Source organism: Musa acuminata, chromosome BXJ3-5 (assembly GCF_036884655.1).
Source record: "Musa acuminata AAA Group cultivar baxijiao chromosome BXJ3-5, Cavendish_Baxijiao_AAA, whole genome shotgun sequence".
NCBI lineage: Eukaryota > Viridiplantae > Streptophyta > Magnoliopsida > Zingiberales > Musaceae > Musa > Musa acuminata.
The window spans coordinates 2,679,232-2,692,278 of NC_088353.1; the positions used below are offsets into that span (position 1 = coordinate 2,679,232).

The 13,047-nt window shown below is 46.0% G+C and overlaps 3 protein-coding genes and 1 long non-coding RNA gene across 10 annotated transcripts; 1 reads left to right on the forward strand and 3 right to left on the reverse strand.

The window, feature by feature from the left end:
• Positions 1-26: 26 nt before the first annotated feature.
• On the reverse strand, positions 27-6,440 carry LOC103983855 (DNA topoisomerase 2). Its single transcript, XM_009401170.3, has 20 exons — positions 5,833-6,440; positions 5,280-5,572; positions 5,123-5,189; positions 4,748-5,018; positions 4,470-4,669; positions 4,174-4,383; positions 3,966-4,079; positions 3,770-3,883; positions 3,508-3,672; positions 3,238-3,423; positions 2,973-3,128; positions 2,755-2,888; positions 2,499-2,667; positions 2,239-2,427; positions 1,979-2,165; positions 1,849-1,898; positions 1,335-1,760; positions 1,052-1,246; positions 869-962; positions 27-786 (listed from the first exon to the last, which is right to left on the reverse strand). Exons 1-20 carry the CDS (start codon positions 6,403-6,405, stop codon positions 179-181), a joined length of 4,401 nt encoding a protein of 1,466 aa, XP_009399445.2. The 5' UTR covers positions 6,406-6,440; the 3' UTR covers positions 27-178.
• Positions 6,441-6,859: 419 nt separating this feature from the next.
• Positions 6,860-9,013, reverse strand: LOC108952809 (uncharacterized). Of its 2 annotated transcripts, XR_010496864.1 has the most exons (5): positions 8,781-9,013; positions 8,061-8,257; positions 7,819-7,914; positions 7,615-7,665; positions 6,860-7,412 (listed from the first exon to the last, which is right to left on the reverse strand). It is a non-coding gene; the product is annotated as an uncharacterized LOC108952809 (long non-coding RNA). The 2 variants fall into 2 exon arrangements; XR_010496863.1 differs by having other exon boundaries at positions 7,819-8,257.
• A 121-nt stretch (positions 9,014-9,134) lies between these two features.
• On the forward strand, positions 9,135-10,989 carry LOC103983857 (probable inactive poly [ADP-ribose] polymerase SRO2). 5 transcript variants are annotated; one of them, XM_009401171.3, is made up of 6 exons: positions 9,135-9,292; positions 9,497-9,925; positions 10,008-10,249; positions 10,318-10,448; positions 10,553-10,648; positions 10,806-10,989. In XM_009401171.3, the coding sequence occupies exons 2-6, from the start codon at positions 9,507-9,509 to the stop codon at positions 10,851-10,853; spliced, it is 936 nt and encodes a 311-aa protein (XP_009399446.2). In that variant the 5' UTR covers positions 9,135-9,292; positions 9,497-9,506; the 3' UTR covers positions 10,854-10,989. The 5 variants fall into 5 exon arrangements, with proteins under 5 accessions (XP_009399446.2, XP_065009107.1, XP_065009108.1 ...); XM_065153035.1 differs by having other exon boundaries at positions 9,141-9,292; positions 10,553-10,715; XM_065153036.1 differs by having other exon boundaries at positions 9,154-9,292; positions 9,492-9,925; positions 10,553-10,715.
• Positions 10,990-11,512: 523 nt separating this feature from the next.
• On the reverse strand, positions 11,513-13,047 carry LOC135639225 (ubiquinol oxidase 2, mitochondrial-like). Of its 2 annotated transcripts, XR_010496862.1 has the most exons (5): positions 12,625-13,047; positions 12,413-12,541; positions 11,859-12,347; positions 11,654-11,764; positions 11,513-11,581 (listed from the first exon to the last, which is right to left on the reverse strand). XR_010496862.1 is itself a non-coding variant. In XM_065153038.1 (4 exons), the coding sequence occupies exons 1-4, from the start codon at positions 12,991-12,993 to the stop codon at positions 11,705-11,707; spliced, it is 1,047 nt and encodes a 348-aa protein (XP_065009110.1). In that variant the 5' UTR covers positions 12,994-13,046; the 3' UTR covers positions 11,513-11,704. The 2 variants fall into 2 exon arrangements, 1 of the variants encoding a protein (XP_065009110.1); XM_065153038.1 differs by having other exon boundaries at positions 11,513-11,764; positions 12,625-13,046.

Below are 13,047 nucleotides of genomic sequence, written 5' to 3' on the forward strand. Positions count from 1 at the left end.
CGTCTATCGTTCCACCGAAAGGATAATGGCCCGTCTTCATGGTGAAGTGGTCATGTCTCATCAACCTTATCTTTCTGGTAAAGCAGAAGGAGGTGGAGCTCATACCACTTGAGACAACATTGGCATTAGACGACATCCAACTAAATTTCGACTCTGACAAATCATCATCATCGCTCGGTTAATCATCCTCATCATCGAAATCCGAGTCATCGGTAGGCGGATCCTCTTCGATCTCTGAATCACTCAGCACATACACGGCTTTGGTCACGTTCTCCCTCTTCGGTCGGATCCGTGCTGTTGCCACTACATTCGTCGTCTCCACTGGGCCGCTAGGTGAAGGCCCATTAGAGTCTTCACTCCCGGAGGGAGAACTTGTCGGCCTACCCAGCACTGACCCACTTCTCTTGTTGAAAGGAGAATCCCTCATCTTCCTCACCTTCTTCTCCGGGGAGTTCCCTCCATTCTCTGCCGGCTTAAGCACTTCAGTGATCAACTTCTGGCTCAAAACAGGCTTGCTGCTCTGCGCCGGACCCCTCTTCCTGGTGGTCGTGGCCGGTTTAGCCTTTTCATTCGCAGGCTTTCTCCCTCTAACTTTCCGTCCTTTAGGCTCCACCAGATTGAAATCCTTGTCTTTGTCTTCCTCTATGGTAGGCATGTAATTTTGAACTTCGTCGTCCTCGTTATCGGAGAGGACTGTATGAGTTGCCTTCCTTGCAGGAGCAGTTCTACTCGCTTGTTTCTTCTGCCCTCCCTGCTGCTCTACTACTACTGAATCAGTTTCCATCACTGCAAGTTGGAAAACCGTAAGGCATACATATAAATTGCATGTGAAGGAAAGAAATGACATGTGAGGCATGCTAACCGGCACCTGTTTGATCAGGAGAAGAGTCAAGATTGTAAGCAGCAAGCCGGTCTTTCAGATCATCTATGTCATCGTCTTCATCACTTTCAATCACCGTGTTCTAAGAGTGCAAAATCAAAGCCTTGGGTAAGATAGAGTAGACTTTCCAGAAGCAAACTATGAACCATCAGCAAAGGAAAATAAATCAACCTTCTTCACAGGAGCTCTCTTGGATCCCCCGTTAGTCTTCTTTTGTCCTGCGTCAGTTACCGTCTTCTCTGGTCCAGTGACAAATTTGTTTGAAGCCTTCTTTCTTGGCTTCTTAGGTGCTTGTCTAGATGGTACGGCACCAGCGTTATTTTTCATCCTCATCTCCTCGGCTTCAGCATCTTTCCGTTCTAGCTTCTGTTTTCAAGTGTAGGCAGCAAATTAGAACAAGTAAAATGAACGAGGAGACTAGAAAAACAAGTTCTGAAGTAGCAGTGATACTGACATCTAACTCCTCTTCCAACGCATCAAGTTCCTTCAACCATAGAGATCTTGGAGATGTCCTTCTTAGTTCATCAACCTCGCCCTCTAGTTTGTCCTTCTCTGCACAGAGCTCTTGAACCTTCTCCAAAGTCAAGGTTCCTATTGGCATAGACATCAAGTACTCGTAGTCACTGGCTTTTACTCCACGTTTTCCTGCCTCTGGGCTCTCTTCCTCCTGTTCATCTTCTTCCTCCTCTTCCGTGACAGCAGCATCGATGCCTTTTGTCTTCTTTGGCATGGGAGCGAAACCTTTCTGCTGCAGCTCGAGGAACAAATCTGCTCTCTTCCGGTTGTTGACTATTATCTCACCTCTAACCACCCCAAGGATGAACCTCACTTTGTTATCCAGCTTCAGCAACTGGAACTCGAGATTGTCCAAAAGTGCTTTCTGCTCGAATGTGGTGAAAGATCAAGCATATACTCGATGTTTATATATGACCTACAAAATTTGAACAAAATAATCACAGAATGCTCACCTTTCTCTTCTCATAGAATTCATATCTCAGATGAAAGAACTCCTCAAGAACTGCAAAAAATGTTAGGTGTCAGTAACTGATTCAAGCAGAGAAGGAATACATCTTGATGTTTGCTGACTAAGAAACTCACTCTGCTCCGAGTTATCATATTTCTTAATGACACCCTTAGGGTCAAATAGGTGCATATTTGTGGTGCCAATTGATGTAGTCAGCTTAAACTTTTTCTCCAGCCCTTCTTGCCTGGCAATGCTCAAGTTCTCCTCTGTCAGAGTAACCTCAAAGTGCACTGTTTTGTCATCATTGTACTCTCGATAATCCTGTAAATAATGTGCAAACAAATTAGTATTCTAGGGGAAAACTCACACGAAACTATTCTCATCAGCAAGTTACCTTAATGAATGGCTCTTTGGACTTGTCATTTCCGGTCATCATGGACTCAAGAAATTCTTTATAGTCCTGGGTCCATCTACGGATCGGCAACTCCGTTATCCTCAGTGTAGTGTCGTTGACTTCCTCGATGGCACCAGTGATGGTATAGGTCACGCCAGCTTCTTTTGTTGCTGATTTCTCTATGCGGCCCTGATTAGATAGATTATTAGAAAACCTTGTTTATGCACCAATAATAGCAAGAAAAAGAGAGCATCACTGACCGTGAATCCTCGGTACCAAGGGTCCATGGGCTGCATTGGTTCATTGTTCAGCAATCGCCTCACATTGGCAACAATGTCTTTCGGATTATAGTTGGGAATGTAAGAACTCCATCCAGTTCCAATACCTTCGCTTCCATTGGCTAAAACCATAGGAATGATTGGCATGTACCTGATGATTAACTTGTCAATGAGAAAGAAGCTCAACAGAGTCCAACCAGTCATGAAAAGATAAAACCAGAGCATCCTCGACATATACCAAGTGGGTTCGATTGATTGTCCATCCTCATTTAAGTAGTCAAGGAGAATGTCGTCATCCTTGGGGAACAAGAACCTTGTGATTGGTGACAAACAAGTGAAGATATACCTTGCACTGGCATGATCTTTGCCTCCCTATTATTGGAGAGGGGAGAAACTAATTAGAAACCAGTACACAACATGCAATTAGGATGCAATAGAAATCTTTAGCAAACTCACCTGGTGTCTGGTGCCAAATTGTCCTTCGGGTTGCAGAAGGTTTATATTGTTGCTACCCACAAAATCTTGAGCCATACCGATTATGGTTGTGGCAAGACTTTGCTCACCGTGATGGTAGGCTGATTTCTCAGAAACGTAACCTACGAACTGGGCGACCTGTGCGACAGAGAAAGACGCATGAAATAAAATCAAACTACAAATTCCCATCCAACATGCAAAATTTCTGCTGTGGAATGAAGTACACCTGAACTCTCCCTCAATATACCTTAGCTTGCTTCACAAAATTCCTCTTGAATGCGCAAAACAAGATTTTTCTCTGACCTGGTTTCAGGCCATCAACCATTGACGGTATTGATCTCTGCAGATCCGCCCTGGAGAATAGAATCAACTCCTTGTTGATAAAATCACTGTATTTGATGAGCTTCTCTCTTTGATCAAGATAATTTTCCGGCTGGAATAGTTCAGGAGATGTGTTTCTCAGAATACAAACCAAGAATAAATAGGATAAAGCTAGAAGGTTAACCATGCATCTTGCCTCAAATTGTCGAAGCCAATTCTTTCTGGCCTCAATCTTCTTCTTGCTGAATGCTAATTCTATAGCATCTCCATCTTGTTCATCCACCCATACAAAATCTTTCTTGTGCTTGTCTATGGCCTTAAAATAGTCTTTTCCTTCTTCCGATTTACTTGTGCCTAACCCCTGATAAAGCAATTAAATAAAGGATAGACAATGTCAAAATCTAAAGATACTGTGCATGCAAAGAAAAATCTATCCATTATTATCTAATGCAACAAACCTTATAGTACTTAATTGACCAACCATTTGCATTTCCTCCCAAACTTTCTTTCCATGCTTCATATTCAGGCATGGAATAGAACGATAGGACAGTCTTGTTCTTGTTATTAGTTGCCTGCGTAAAAGATACATATTTCTTTTGAGATATCATCATATGAAATAGTTCTCTTACATTGAACATCATTATCAAGACTAACCTTCAGAAGTGGTGTTATGAACTCAACCATAAAAGAGGGAACTTTCAGCAAAGAGGGCCAAAATGTATGAATAAAGTTAATTAAAAGCCCCTTGATGTGAGAGCCATCATGATCCTTCAAGGAACAGAAAGATCCATTCTTAAATATGTCAACAATTAGTTTCAGTAGTATGGTAAAAATAGAGTTGAATTTAGCTCTGATGTCAAACCTGATCTGTCATTATCATGAGATGACCATATCTCAAGCCTTTAGCGCTATCATACTCCTTTCCATGCTGCAAACCAAGAATTTGCTTTATGTTTTGGATTTCTGCATTATCCAGTATCTGCTTATGGTTGGCTTCTCTGACATTCAGCAATTTACCCCTCAGGGGAAACACACCATAGTAGTTCCTCCCTACTACAGATATACCAGCCATCTGTATTCAAAACAGGTAATCAGATAATACTTTGGAATGAGAAGTTGAAACTACACATGCTCGAGTATGCTGAAACATCATCTCACAGCAAGAGCCTTGGCTGAATCTCCTTCAGTCAATATCAAGGTACACTTGTCAGAATTCTTCCCACCAGCATCGTTGGCATCCTCAAGCTTGGGAATGCCTGTAATTCTCTGCCTTTTAGCACCATCCGTCTTCTTCAATTCTTTGCTCTGCTTGAAATCAGCCCATGTGAGCAGAGTGTTCACAACTCCTGACTTGGCAACTGCAAACAGACAAACTCAATTTTATCCTGCTTTATAGAAGATAAAAGAAGCAGAAGCCTGTCGATATTTGAACTTACCCTTTTTAAGGAACTCTTGCGAGAGCTCACACTTTGATCCAAAGCTTCCCTGACGAGTGGTCAAAGTTTCCTTTGTCTGCGAATCGAAGGCAGGGTTGTCGATAAGGGCATTGACGAAGACCCACAGATGACCCCTCACGTTATGTGCCTTTAGGTTGGCATTCTTGTTTTTCTTGTTCACTATGGTCATGATATGGTTGGTGATTTGATTGGTTACATACTCAACATGAGTTCCACCCTTGATCGTGGCAATGCCATTGACGAAGCTGACCTGTTGGAATGAGACACGACGCAAATCCAAGCTTTATGCAACCTAAAACAAGGGCAAATCCAATGCCAAACACAGGAACCATCAAGAGCAACTTCCACGGGTACCTGCTGGAACTGCCCTTCGCTTAGACTGACGCAAATTTCCCACCTGTCATTAGCTTTCTCCGCAATCCTGGTCGGATGAATCAGCCATGAGTTAATCTTTAAATCAACAAAAGGCTCGAGTAAGAAGATGAGGAACTCGGATGCTCGCAGAACCAACCTCGGGAGAGGTTCAGGTCTGGACTTCGATGCGGACTGAAGGTACAGGTTGACGTAATCGGCGAACGTCTTCAGAGGCAGTCGTTGGCCGTTCAACTCGACCTTGACAGACTTGCCTAGCGTTCCGGCTAAGTCGACGACCCGCTTTTTCATGAGTGCAACCACGTCTTCCTCAAGATATGTCATGTTAAATTTGGCCAAATCTGGCCTAAATGTGACCTTAGTCCAGTTTTCCCCTGCCTTGCACTTGGTGATGGAGGGGTCAGTCTTCTTTCCCATGTTGTCGGTGAACACCTACAACCCAAAGTCCCAAGAGAAATTATATCAATGTCGTCTAAACACAAGCAAAGCATCAGACAGCATCCTTGAAAACCTTATTGAGATGTCCATCGGAAACCCTAGTTCCTAAGAGATGTGCAAAATCTCAGAAATGAACCCTAATCCTAAATTAGGACTGGGCAGATCGGGGGGAGGTGCCGTGATCCGTTGCCAGAGTCACCTATTGGAGCGAGAACAATGAAGTAAGGAAGAAATCAGAGATCCAGATCAGTTACCTGCTTGTACCGCTTCTGCCTCTTGCCATCGGCGGTCTCGATGATGAACTCGGTGGAGAAGATGTTGGTGAGCTTGGCTCCGTAGCCATTCCTCCCACCCGTCGTCTTCTTGACATTGTCGTCGTAGTTGCTGCTAGTGAGGAGGTGGCCGAAGATTAACTCCGGCACGTAGACCCCCTCCTCCTGATGAATCTCAACGGGGACCCCATCGCCGTTGTTGTAGATGCTGATGCGGTTGGCATCGACGTCGATCTCGACCTTGACGGCGTCCATGGAGGGGTCACGCTGCTTGTTGTCGGCGGCGTTGACGAGGATCTCGTCGAAGATCTTGTAGAGGCCAGGGACGTAGGTGACGGGGCGGTGGACCATTTCACCGTTCTCGTAGACCCAGAGTGTCTGGGCGTGCTTCTCGACGGACCCGATGTAGGTGTCGGGGCGGAGGAGGATGTGCTCCAGCTGGGTCTTCTTCTGGTAGATCTCCTCGATCGTCTTCTTGCCCGGCGCAGGAGGGCCGCCGATGGCGGAGTTGTAGGTGGCGCTGGATTGGAGGGGCAACTTCTTCTCGGCGGCCATGGCGGAGGAGACACAGTGTTTGTGTCCGAAAGAGAGACCAAATAGCGAGCGATGAGTGCTGTTGGAGGCTCTTTATTGATCGATAGAAAGACAAAGTAGGGTTGCAACGGTTGGGGGATTTGAAATTTGAAGGGGCAGTGGCGCAGGGGATTTGAATTGGACGGTGCAGCGAGGTTGGGAGAGCGGATCCAACGGTTCCTCGGAAGGGAAGTCTGACGAACGAAGCGGATTGGCGGGCACGACGGGGACTGGGGCCCAACGCCGGCATCCAATCAGGTCGGTTTCTCTTTTTCTCGCTTACTATTTTTCTTTCCAAAAAATAATTGATTAATTGAACTTTAGACAAGTCTCTAACATCCTTATTTAGTCTCTAGCTGCACTATTGTGTAGCCTTTCTTCCAATCCGTTGGATCGCAAGAACTTTTGCACCATTAATCAAAATGCAACATTCTACTTAAAAAAGAGAGAGAATAAGCTCTAATTAAACCTCAACAAAACGAGTACAAAGTTTCCCATTAGCATCAAAGATGATAGATAATACACGACAAATCCAAAGGGAAGACAAAACTTCTGAGTCCAGGACACATTGATTGCACGCTTTAGATATATAAACCATCTTTTGATTAAGAAAAATAAGAAGGGATGCAAAAATTTTCCGAACACAGTTTAGGAGGAACCAAGAGGAGGTTCCTCCTTAACAAGCATTACAATCCACTCATCATCATCTCAATAATAAGCTTAGGTACACCTAGTTGGATTGCAGCGGAGATTCCTTCCTAGACGGCCAGATGTTCGTCGGTCCAACAGCTACCATCTTGTATGAACTTGCATTCGACAAACAAACATCCAGCAGTCCTTGCATCAGCATCCGTCTCCGCTAGGTTCGATGTTGCGTCAAATGCTCCATCAGAAATGAGCTTGGTTTAGACCTCCTCGGGTTGAGTTCGCTTAACTTGAATAGAGCGTATCTCCTTGTTGACAACTCCAAGTAGTAACATAGGCAAATTCTGAAAGAAGAGAAAAGAAGATACATGTTTGTTATCAGTTGAAAGTAATCCAGAAAAAATAACAAAAACCAAACAAACCATTTGTTCATAACTACAACAATCTGATTTCTAAGAGCAAATCGCCATGGAGAGTACACTTAGATTAGTTGAAAGCTTATAACAAATGTAATGGGCAGCAGACAATTGGGAACTGCTACTCAACTAGATAGGCCGTACAACTGAGCTTTACACATTTGGAATGTCCATCTTGAACCTATGCAATGAACAAAGAAAAAAAAAATCATGGGGCTACACCTCGAAAAATGGAATCGACATTAAACTGCAATATCCTTCAAGACTCAGCCATTAAGCTTTTCCGAGGGCTGGCTTAAGTTTTGTTCACGTTATTATTGGATCCCATACCTACCCAAGTCCACTGAGAATGGCCTCCAAACCTTTCCCATCAACAACTGGCTTTGGATCTACTGGAGCCGCTTGAAGCTGGAGTTCCCTTCTCCATGTTCTTTCAGACATATCATTACACAATTGTTTTCATGTCAAAATACCAAGACCAAGGAAATTAATTATATCGGATGAACTGTGATTTGGCTACATAAAAAAGCAATTCTAGAAAGAAATTGAACATGCACAACAAGCAATGTAACTTACCATTCGAATGATTGGTAAAGAAGCAAAAAAGATTGAGCAATTGGTCAGTGTTCATGGTTTTCAGGACTGCATTCTCTGCATTGATAACATCATCAGCAAATGTTACTTTGGACTTCTGCAGGTTCATAACTTCCTCTTCCAGAGCAGCATGCATGATATGTCGATGGATGTTAACGACTTTGCGCTGTGTCAATTGCCTATGATATGAAAACCAATTAGCAACTGACCAAGAGAATTATGCTTATAATGAGAACTCAGTTCTGAGATATGACTGAAGACTATTTGTGCATGCAGAAAATTCAATTCTTTTCATGTGAATTTTCATGTTGTAGGATATATCAAAAATTGCATTCTATATGATGCAGCCATTACTTCCAATCCACCCAACAGGACAAACAAAACCTAATAAAGGGTCGCAGTGGGTACATGCAAAACCTTATGATAAACATAAAACTCAATGCTAATTCATAAACAAGAAACTATTATTTCAAGCTACCTACTAAATATATGTGCATCAGAGTAAGGGTTTCATTTACATCAGACCAGTAATATTCACAACCATGAAGTTTGCACCTTATTGATGGAGAACGTAAAGTTGTATTCATCAATCCGAATTCTATCTCACGATAAACCGATCAAAATTCTAAAAGCCCTAAGGATAGTCACAAACGGGATGTAAAAAGCTAAAGAAAGTAAACCGTCGCAAACTGAGATGGATACCTGTCTCAGCCTGCAAGCAGAGGTAATGGACGCCGTTGGAATCACGGAGGTAGGCAGCAGTCGGCCGTGCGGCCGCGGGGCGGAGGATGGTAGGAAGGGCGAGATAGATTGGAGGATTAGGGCTGGAAACATGGAAACGATTCGGATTCTCCATATTAGGTGAATCGGGTGGTGTGGCTATGAGTGTCAGGGAGGGAGCGAGATCGATCGAGGCGGAGTGAGACTTCTTCAGAATGACATTGATACCCAGGCCGATGCACTATTATTGCATTAATTGCCATCCACACTGGTGCACGTGGGACGCATATAAAACCATAAAATGCATTAAATGCTACCAATGCAACAAATGCCTCCCCCCATTCCGCGTCTGGTACCAAGTAGATGTATCCCACTCTCGCCAGCTACGGTGACATAGAGAGGCGGTCGGTTCCGTGCTATTTATAACCGCCCTCCCGTTTCTCCTCACACACTCTCGCACCATCGAGAAGGACGCTCACTCATCTGTCTTAAAGGTAATTCCTATCTCCAGATGTCGCATCTCTTCGTTTCCTCTTCGTTTTGATCCACGCTTGACGTCGCGTTAATTCTCATGGAAAGGAAATTAGCTGATTTTTCATGTGATTTTTTGTATGTATGTTGATTTCTCTACCATCTTCTATTTGTTGCCTCGAGAGATTTGATGATGATTTATTTCTGTGCGATTTTGTGAAGTAAAGGAAGGATTGTATGGAGAAGAAGAGCAATGTGGGAAACGGTCGGTCGAAATCCGACGACGCGACGGGTGGATTTGGGGCCAACGGAATGATCAAGGTAGGAGAGGAGAGCGACGAATTCGTCATCGTGCAGCACAGGTTCTACACAAATATCGCTACACTTGTGCCGCACTGTTCCTTGGTGGAGCTCCACCGTGTACTGCACTCTACGCCCATCAGAAGATCATGTTGGGAGGCCTTCCACGATCAGCTGAAAGCCACGCAACAAAAACGTGGCGAGCATCCGAACGACAAGGTCGCGTTCTATGAAGCTCCCAAGGAGAAAGTGATCCGGACCATCAGGGATGGCTTCGATGTTTCTGGGGCGCCCGACGACGGTGGCTATTTCGGCCTTGGCCTGTACTTTACTCCGGAGCCATTCGCCATCAACAGGTGGGCTGCAATTAAAGCCTGAATCAATACGTCTCCACGCGCATACGTCTCAGAGATTTCGACTCTGTTAATTTTTTTGCAGCGTGATGTCCGCAACCGCTGATGAAAGGGGGCTGAGACATGTTCTGCTGTGTCGGGTGATCTTGGGCGCGGTGGAAGAGGTCGTCCGTGGCTCTCGTCAATCTCAGCCCAGCTCCCACAGCTTTGATTCTGCTGTTGACAACCAAAACACTCCCACCAGATACATTATATGGTACTCTGATGCCCAAACTCGTGTGCTGCCGCTGTATGTGATGAGCATCAAAGTGGATTTTCGTACCAGAGGTATGCAATTTCTCCCATAGTGTTACTGGGAAATATGAAGGATGAACACTAGTGTGCGCTGACTACAGGACTCTCGAAGGAGCCAGGATCTAGACCTACTTCGCCATGGACTTCTATCAAAGATCTGATATCCATGTTATCCAGGATTTTGCCTCGGTCGACGATGTGCCAAATTAGAAGGTTGCATAATGAACTCATGGTATGCTGGGCTGTCTCCTTCCAAAATATTCATCATTGTATTCCTCCGTCACAGGAGTCACTGCAATAGATTTACTTGTTTGCGTAACATTATGTTTGGTGCAGGAAAGGAAAACCACAAGGCAACAGCTCGTTCGTCGGATCAGACATATAGCAGGGGACAAGATATTGCTTTGTGCCATCAAATCAATTCGAGCCAAGGTTTGCCTACTTAGCTACTCGCTGCTGCTAAATGCTTCGATACGATGCTCAGATGCAAATGAAACAAGCTAATATATCTTACTCGCTCAATTATTTGTTGTAGAGTGACTATAATTTGAAGCTGTGCTAACGACTTGCTCTTTTCTTTATTCTTCAGAAAGCAGCATGTTCCATTCTTGCTTCTCAGAAGGACGGAAAAAGCTAGTGAAGAGATGATGGACTATATTTGATGCCTTTGAAGCATACCCTTTTACTTGCAGGATTATGTTGCCTGTCACGGGCCCTGATGTGTGCAAATTACAACTTCTATGATAAGTTCAAGCCCGACCAGATTCAAAACAGGATTGCTTCTTTTTTTCTTGCATTGATTTTGTTTTGTTTTGTTGTTGTCGGCAACAAAGTAGGAATTCCTACTTCAGCTGGCTTTGTTTTAGGTTCGTTGGTGGCTCATGTAGCAGCCTGTGTGCGTAGCTGAAGACTAACCCAGTCATAATGTATTCATACGGCTCCGACGACGGGATAAATAGATACACTACAGGAGATCCGAAGGGTGAAGAGAGTCGCAAACGTAAAGGAATTCGGTCAATAGACTATAGATATAGAGGGGCAATATAACAAACACTTGTTGCCTCTTTGCTTCACTAGCGACGACGCACTCACAGATCCATAGTGCAACTCACACCAAGACAACCCGAGGGTGGGTCCACAAACACAAGCTTCACTAGCGGCCTCAGATTGTCATTAGCCCATCATGTCCACATTTCATAGGAACGTACCCAATGCTGGTTTTATGTGGCCCGAATCTGCCACATGAGACCCCAAAGAAGAAGACCATGACCACTAACAGTAGCTAACTCCCACAGAAACACCAAACAAGCCGCAGCCATAGCCATAGCACATCGAAGTAACGTACAATGGTCACCGTATGTTATTCTGGCATATATCAAACATGAAGTTAGATTCACAAATCTCATCCAAGAAGATGAGACGGTTCAAATAGCTCACCACCACATCCACCAGTCTATTTATAAACCATCGATAAGGACAAACAGCAATTCAGTGATAACCGAGCGGTGCAGGTGTATCTTTCAGCTGCATCCCCTGGTAATGGATGTCCTGCAATCGCCAACCACCAAGTACATGTCACGACAACGATTAACCTAACAACGCCGCTCAGGGAAGGCGGAGGAGGAGGAGGAGGAGATCGTACCGAAGCGAAGTGGTTGACGTCGCGGTGGTGGGCCTCGTCGGCGCGGACCACCATGACCACGTCCTTCAAGGTGGCATCGGCGGGGAGGCGCCAGTAGTCCATGGCGATGGCAGGGGCGGGGACGTTCTCGATCTTGCCGGCCTCCAGGTCCTTGAGGTACTCGGTGTAGGAGTGGATGGCCTCCTCCTCCAGGTAGCCCACCATGCGGTGGGCCAGCTTCGGGGAGAGGAGGTAGGCCACGAAGTAGGCGTTGAAGAAGACGCCCTGCACCGCGAACACCAGGGCGCGCTCGTACCACCGAGGCTGCGCCACCTCCATGAACGTCATCAGGTGCATCCGCTCGTTCTCCGCCTCTTCCAGGAGCACGCGGATCCAGCCACCGCTTGGCTCGAAACGGCGGAGAGATCGGAGGTGGAGCAGCATCCCGCCCACCATCCCGGGCACCGCCGCCACCGTCTCCAGCATCATCGCGCGGCAGCCGTACCTCCTCTGTCCACAGCAGTAGCGTGTTGGATGTAATCAACGACAAGGCAACGAGGCGCTACGATACGAACCTGGAAGAAGATGTCGGTGGGGAATCGGAGGCTTTTCACCGTCCAGTATGCAATCTTGTCAAGAAGCGTCCTCGGAACGTGGTGTTTCTTCAGATCAATAGACAAGTCGGCCTCGTACGTCTCCCATGGCTACCAAAATGGTTTCGACACGTACAGTGAGTCTGCCGTTGGTTCCTAGAAGCCGAATACTAATCCATGAACGGACCGCTTACCATGAAGCACGACCACCTCCACGGGGTGCCGTCGTCCTTGGTGATCTGGGAGCCCCTGATGCCCCAGTAGCTGGCGACGGCCTTGCTCCCGCTCGTCGGAGCGGCAGGAGCGGACGACTTCGCCTCGCGTTCCTCCTGCTCTCCGCCGAGGGCCGGAGCCGCCGAAGTGCTGGCCATCCGAACGGGGAAGAGACGCATCAGCACGGAGGCCGGGGGTCGCGCGGGCGCCGAGGGAACGAAGGGCCTAGAGAGGACCAACGAGTGAGCCGGCTCCGAAGCGGTGACTCTGGTGGCGACCGCGGAGGAGAAGAGGCGGAAGCCGAGGTGACGGAGAACCGTCGATCCTGAGTTCCGAGAACTCATCATCATGTCGGGAAGCAACGAGCGAGGAAGAACTAGTCGGGCCACAATGGTGGAAGGGTA